General features: G+C 44.2%; 1 protein-coding gene across 1 annotated transcript in view; it reads left to right on the top strand.

Moving 5' to 3' along the window:
* Positions 1–7,517, top strand: part of ROPN1 (rhophilin associated tail protein 1) — a 33,433-nt gene that overhangs the window by 20,410 nt on the left and 5,506 nt on the right. The window contains exons 2-4 of the mRNA XM_012640254.1: positions 190–317; positions 3,554–3,671; positions 4,886–5,047. Coding sequence (XP_012495708.1) covers positions 202–317; positions 3,554–3,671; positions 4,886–5,047 — 396 coding nt within the window. The 5' untranslated portion in view covers positions 190–201. The remainder of the gene's footprint in view (positions 1–189; positions 318–3,553; positions 3,672–4,885; positions 5,048–7,517) is intronic.

The following is a 7,517-nucleotide window of genomic DNA, read 5'->3' as shown; positions in this document are numbered from 1 at the left end:
TACAACAAAAGGCAGGGATTAGTAAACTGCTTTCTAACCTTGGAGTTGTGTAACAATAGAATGCATCTGTCTTGCGGGAGTAGTGGAGTCCCCAAAATTGAGAGTGTCAGAGGCCGGGTGACCTCCAGGACTGCTGTCATCTTATGATTCAAAGTTTCCATCTTATTTCTTTTTTTCTCCTGCGAATAGGTCGACCAATCAATGCTTCAGACAGACAAGCAAATATGCATCCCGCCAGAGCTGCCGGAATTGCTGAAGCAGTTTACCAAAGCCGCCATCCGGACGCAGCCGCAGGACCTGATCCAGTGGGCGGCGGAGTACGTGCTCCTGTCTCACCTGCGACCCCCTCGGAGGGCGGGGCTGGGGAGGGCGGTCAGGGAAAAGTGAGGAAGTTGTCATGGCTGCAACCAGGGAGTCGGGCCTGATTAGCATGATCTTTGTGATTTTCAGCTCTCGCATTGCTTCGGTGCTTTAAAATCCACACATAAATACTACATCAAATTGGGCGAGGATGGGATGCCCTCCCCAAGCGAGTGAGACCGAGCAGTAGGACGCCAGGGCAATAGGCCCACTGTCCTGAGACAAGCAGCAAGAGTTAGATTACCACATCACACCAGCACACGCACACGCACCCCACCCCTGCACCCCTTCCCCCTGTCCCGGTGGAGAGAAGGGCTGAGAATCTCCGGTGAATTTAGCCAACGTTTCCTAGTTCTCCTGTCTCACCACTAGATGGCAGCAGTGTACATGGGGAGCCGAGGCAAGCCTTCGGGGGGACTGGGTGGGGGCGGTCCAGCTGGTGTCACCCCTTTAATCAGACACCTCCCTCCACTGCTGCTAAAACTCATACTTGCACCCAATCAAAGACACTTAACATCTTGGCTTTGGGGAAGTTATTTTCTTTAGTGTTTCTTTGAACTGAGCTGTTGCCGCAACATAAAGATGTACACAAAGAAAAGATCACATCCTGGAGAAAGGAGGCTGAGCAGAGTGAGGAGGTCAGGCCTGGCTGAGAACGGTGTGCCTCAAACACAGGTGCCGCCTGGGGGAGAGACCTCCAGAGCATGCTCAATCGATGGAGCTTACACAACAATAGCTGCTGGCCTGCACTGCAGCAGCTTTACACAGGAAGCCTCTCAGCTATGAAATTGCTTCTTAGACAAACTCGCCTGCTTGAAACTGGGGGACGAGGGATTGAGGCAGGACTTGGGAGCTAACTAGACCTCCCTGACAATTTTCAGGCCATTTTCCCTGTTTGACGGTTGCCTCCTCAGTAGTGTTGCAGTGGGAAAGGGGGAGTAAGAGAGGCCGTTGAAAGGGAACCCGTGGGCTAGGGGAAGGGAGATGTCCTCAGCCTGAGGTTGTGAGTGGGTGTATTGAGCAGATGGTGGGGGGAAAGTGTGGACACCTTTGCCAAGGCACAACACGTCATCTGAGACACGCCTTACAGAGAGGCCTTACAGAGTCTCTGAGCCGGTGCTCTTGTGCTTTGGGGCCGAGTTAGGATGAAGCTTTCACAAAAGAAAGGAAAATAAGCCAGTGCTCGTAAAAAGAGACAAATGGTATTTCTCTGCCTAGTAATGAGCCCTGTTTGGTTTTCCATTCTAAATTTTATATATTACCTCTAAAGTTGAACTTTAGCATCAGAAGACTAATTTCCTTTGGGAGTCAGACTGACTTTGTTTTATACTATACAATAGTTTAAAACCCATTTTATTGTTCCTGTACTGCTGTTTCATTATAAGAAAAATGGCATTTCTTGGTATTGTCCCTGACATTTATGGAAGAAAACATCCCACAATCATAGCCTTCTTGCTCCCATATTGTATCATGTGCTATAAGTTTTTTAGATACCCATAAAAAATCAGTTTGTAGTTTAACTACAATGAAAAAGGAGAGCTTGACCTAAGAGTACTCTCGATCCTATTCAGACATGAAAAGCACTTATCACATGGTTTTATGTGACTTACAAACCTGTAGCATTTTAGAGAATAAAACTCCAAAAGGATTTCTAAGATAAAATATGTATGTAATTCATTGCAAGCAAGAATTTCCCTACATATATGCTGTCAATGAAGAAAGGCATTGGCAAGACATATACTTATTTGTCCTCTGGTAGGCATATGTGACAACACAAATTTGCAATATATGTGTGTCACCATGGAATTGTTCACTTGCAAATGAATCTCGATAATTCAGAGCACTAAGTCTATGACTACAGCCTTGTTTCCATGTTCTCTAACCAAATCCACTAAAAAGTCCAAAGATATTGCTGCTGAGTGTCACTCTCTACCTGAGTGGTCACTTCTATGAAATGAGTTGCTGTATATCTCTGTCCCTCCCATTTATATCTCCCAAGTCTGGTTATAAAGCCTGAGGCCACACCCTGCTCCTGTTTTCACACTGCAACCACACCCACTCCAAAACTGATCTGTGTGCAGAGATTTCTCATGCATATTGTTAATGGTGGCCTTAAAGTATTTCTTCTGCCCTTTCTGGGGTGACTGGCATGTATTGCTTTAGTCTATGTAGCTTCAACTCTGCATTGCTATGGGGCTTAGAGATGGACAGTGTTTAGCCCCATCATTGTATGGTTTCACCCTAAAATGGGCTTTTACAAGATTCCTTCTACATTCTTTTTATACTCCCTGGATCTAGATGAAGTAATGGAGGGGAAAAAGCAGGAAGGGACAGACCTTTGTGAGTCAGGGGTAGTCAATCACTAGGCTTTTGATGGACAAGACAGACCCTGCCATACAGCATCATGACCCACATGTCAGCTGCTCATGTCCTTTCCCTGCCAATCCTGAAATAGGACTCAGTACTTTTTCCACATTGTCCCAAAATGAACTCCACTCCACAAAGCATTAGAGAGCAGGCAGATTTTACTGAAAATTTTGAGGGAAGATAGAGAAGAGTTTTACTTCATACGTACCACATAATATGAGGTAGTCTCAAACCCTTCTTTAGCTTGTCTATCTCCTGACCTCTCTGAGTGCCCTGCCAGCCTTCTCTCCCTTGCCTCCTGAAGCCAGAGCCTCACTACCTCCACCCAGAAACTCTTCCTGACTTGCCCCTACAGCACCTTGATCCCTTCCCCTTTCTTATGCAAATCATTTTAGTTCTCTTCCAACTTCTCTTACCAAGATTGCATATACATATGCATATATATGAAAATGTCCTATATAGATTTCCTATGATATATACGTCTGTGTGTGTGTGTGTGTGTGTGTGTGTATTAAATACTTAGGGATGACTGAAAAACAAAAACCTGGACCCAATATGCTCCAAGGAATTGCACACCAAACTTTTGTTAGTTATTCTGAACAAATCTTTTTATTCCCTAAGCATTCTCTATATCTTAAGTAGAAAGTAACATATTGAGGCCTTTCCCATATGTAAATGAACCACAGTGTCTGACACATGGAAGCCACTTAACAAAGGTTCTTTCCTCTACCCTCTTCCCTCAAAAAAAGGTGGGCGGATTCTTAAAGCAGCCAGAGGCCACTGGTGTATAGGATGCTTCCCCTACTCTCCAACTTTTTTCTTGTAGTTATTTCGGGGCTTTGTCCCATGGAGAGATGCCTCCAGTGGGAGAGCGGTCTGAGCGAGTCCCTTTGTGTAACTGGGCAGAGCTAACACCTGAGCTGTTGAAGATCCTGCATTCTCGGGTAAGGGCTACACTGCAGCATCCAGGGGGATGCGGGATGATGCTCAGGCTGGGTTCTCCTGTCAGCTGACCACTTAGCACCACCTTGAAACTCAACAAACCACGGACTGAAAGTAAATCTTCCCTTGGGGAAATAGGAACAGTCTTGAAATAGGCTTTAAGTCGAGTTGTCAGTGGGGTCATCCTAGATTCCCCTGAAGCTGGCAGAATGTCCGGGGGCTCAATGCAATGCCAATCCCTTCTCTCCAGAAAAGCACAGGTCCCTAGTTCCTCGACAGTGTCTCCCTTACTAATCAAGACCATAATATGATGCCAGTCACGGTTGGGGGAGGGGCATATTGTAACTCCCCCAGCTGTCCCAGGTGCAGACATAGCCAAGTTTTAGGAAAAGCCCTGACTCTCTTCACAGCCGCATCATCCTGTGAGCAGCCTAGTGAATAGAGGAAGAGGCTCTGGCTTGAGAAAGTTCGTGGTTTGGCCAGTTCCTAGGAAACATGGATTAGAACCACCATCCCTTGCTTTAGGATGCAGGACAGAGTGGTTTGGGGTGATTCAGGACTGACCTGGCTACTACCTTGGTCCCAGAGGCTTAGCATTTCACTAGATCAGAGGTCATGAAAGATGATGGAGTGCTTCACCTGTGGCCTGTTGTATTATTGGCCAAGAACCAGCCATTCATTCTCTCCCTCCTTTTAACCACCAACTACCTCGTGCGGTGAACATGGCCAGGCTCTAAAGTAGACTCAGGTAACAGTGGGAATTCCCTATCATTCCTGAGGAAGCATGAGGGATGCATTTGAGGTCTGGTGCTAAGAACTCAGTGCAGTCTGGAAATTAGAAACCTAATGTCTTATTTACCACTAATTAGTGGTCTCAGCAAAGTCCTCTGCCCTTGGTTTTGTTTTCAGGCTGTCCTGTCATATAAGGACATCTTAGTACTAAAACAGCAGATGATAAAAATATCAGAAAAAAATTAAAATGTAGTATAAATGTATGTCTTTCCCATAATTCTGACATCTGAAGTTAAAAAAATCATTAAATTATATCTCACCATGCTCTCCACTAGGCTTTGCAAAGAGAACTGTTAAACAGAGTCATCTTTTACTGCCCCTTGCTGTGTGCTGGGAGAATAGGTCTGGGCTGGGGACGTGTTTCTCAGAGCCTTCTCTCACCCTCTTCCTCATCCTCTGTGTTTGTCTATCCCCTGCCCTGCAGGTTGGTGGCAGACTGATCATCCATGCAAATGAGCTGGCCCAGATGTGGAAGGTGCTGAATCTCCCAACAGATCTTTTTAATGGCGTGATGAATGTGGGTCGCTTCACCGAGGAGATCGAGTGGCTGAAGTTCTTAGCCCTTGCTTGTAGCTCTCTTGGAGTTGTGAGTTAGCTTTATTTTTTGTTGCCTAAGGGAAAATCTCTCTCTGGGCCTGAACGGGCAGCACATCTACACACACGGTCAGCCCTCCAGGGCTGATGACCAGCGTGCCTCTTCTTGTCTTCTCTACCTCTCTGAATCAAGGTCATTTCGGGGCCCAACAACCAAAAGTTGGGAGGAGAGAGAGGGAAAAACTACCATCAGGCTCTGGGGAGGGTGCACTAAAGTGTGGCTTTTGGATTATTTATGAATTTCAATCATTGCCCTCAGATTTATTTTCACTACACTCCACTCCCTCCATTCATATTCTTAGAGATAACCAAGAGCTGGCTATAGAATAAGATTTCCAGACACCTAAAAGATATACCACTAGACACTTTTTAAAAGGAGTACAGACCTATAGAAAAATACTATTTGATAAACATAATTGGATGCAAAAATCAGAGATAAGAAAGCAAGAAAGGAGAGATGAGGCTATTTCTAGACTTATGACATCACCATGGATGCAGGATGTTCATACAAATTTATACCTTTTCCAAATTTGACTTGTTTGAAATTAGAAAAGCCGTTTTCTTGTTTTAAAGAAAAAGATACTGAAAACAGTTTATATGTATATATATTTAAAGCTTAGGTATCATGTGTGGACTCACTCTTGTTAAACACATAATAACTTAAATGAAAATGAATCAAAAGCATGTTTTTTTTAAAAAAATGCCTAAACTATATAAAAGTTTAAAAATTACTGAGAACATTATTGCCTCTGCCAAAACCAAATGGTATGAAAAGGTGGTTTAAATCATTCCACATATCTAAACACAATCTTGTTCTTTCTTCTCAAATATGCTTGGAATGCATAGTCGACATTTTTGTTTCTGAGAAAATTTAATGGAAATATTGTAGTCCAACTTTTCCTATGGGTTTCCCCTACAGCCTTCACTGTAATCATTTCTTTAGAGAGAAGGGAAGGAAAGGCCATTGGTGGTTGTTCTTTTTTTTCTTTATTGTCCTTTGTAGCATTTATATAACGAATAAATAACTATCCTCCAAAGAGAAGAGGAAAATGCAGCAGGGACAGTGATTTGTCAATCAGGACTCAGGATTGGGGGAATCACAAAAGGGAAAAATTTAAAAATGACACATTTCATTAAATTCTCACAGGGTTACAAATTTAATCATACCACATTCAGAGATGTTTTTTGGGGGGAATGTATCTTTTAAATTTTATCTGTAGTTAATTCTGATCTTCTTGAACCACCCCACCCACAAAGGGTAGAGTAAGAAAATAAGTTGGATCCTATCCAGGAATTTCAGTCTGATGCAGTAACTGAAATAGCCTGAAGGTAAATCTCCCAGTCTTTCAGGTTCTTCCTCCCCACAGTCTCTTCTCCAAGATGGCAGCTGAATGGATAGGGAAAGTGGTGACTCTAGGATTTCAGAGCAGCCAAGTGAAGGGCCTCCCACATCCCTTGGTCCTCTATGGCACCTCTGGTCTCCATGGCGATGCCCCGTCTGTCTGGTCTCTAGCTGCTTGCAACTGAAGTCTTTGGTCTCGTCTCTCTCAGATTGGTCAAAGCGCTATGAAGCTCCCCCAACCCCCATTTCAGTTCTCACTGGTGTTGAGGCCTCCTTGAGTCTCTGCCAGCTTGTCCTCACCTGCTCCTGGCTTTGGTGGTCTACTTCACTCACCGCTTTGTGAGATGTCTGAGTCCTTCCCTTGTCCCTATATCTCGTAGTAACCGAGAGTGACTTTGGAAATCCAAATTCCAACCCTCTGCTTAGCCAGCGTGCAGCTGTGAGGTTTCCTCTGATATGCCTTCCTCTCAAACTGGGGAGGGGAAACTACAAGGTGAATTGTATCTTTCTACTTCCCTTAAAACAAGAAGGTTGGATTAAATGTTCCATGAGTTTCTTTCACCTCTAGCATTCTATGATTCTATTCCTGCTTCTCTCCTTCAATACCCTCAAGCCTACCTCTGGATAACAGTGAGTTAGTCCAATTCTGACAGCTGATGAGATATCTGACTTTGCCCCTCATCATCCCTATGTAAAAGAACATCTAGAAGTAAAGTTAGCCTGGAAGTCGAGTCTATTAATAAAGGGTGCTCTATGAATCCAGGAACCAATACCCTTATACTCATTTGTATCATGTTGGACTGTTTCTGGGATCTTAAAAATGGAGTTGATCAGTCTATGGTCTGAATGTTCATGTCCCCCCAAGATTCATATGTTGAAATCTTGACTTCCTAGGTGATAACACTAAAAGTGGGGCCTTTGGGAGGTGATTAGTTATGAGGGTGGAGCCCTCATGAAGGGGATTAGTATCTTTATAAAAGAGGCTGGACAGAGCCTGTTTGCCCTTTCCACCATGTGAGGACACATAGAAGACACCATCCACATAGAAAGTGAGGAACAGACCCTCACCAGACACTAAATCTGCTGGCACCTTTATCTTGGACTTCCAAGCCTCCAGAAC

Source organism: Propithecus coquereli, unplaced genomic scaffold, assembly GCF_000956105.1.
Source record: "Propithecus coquereli isolate 6110/MARCELLA unplaced genomic scaffold, Pcoq_1.0 Scaffold10, whole genome shotgun sequence".
In the NCBI taxonomy this organism is placed as follows: domain Eukaryota; kingdom Metazoa; phylum Chordata; class Mammalia; order Primates; family Indriidae; genus Propithecus; species Propithecus coquereli.
The sequence above is the reverse complement of the archived record's forward strand: the minus strand, read 5'-3'. Positions and strand labels throughout refer to the sequence as shown.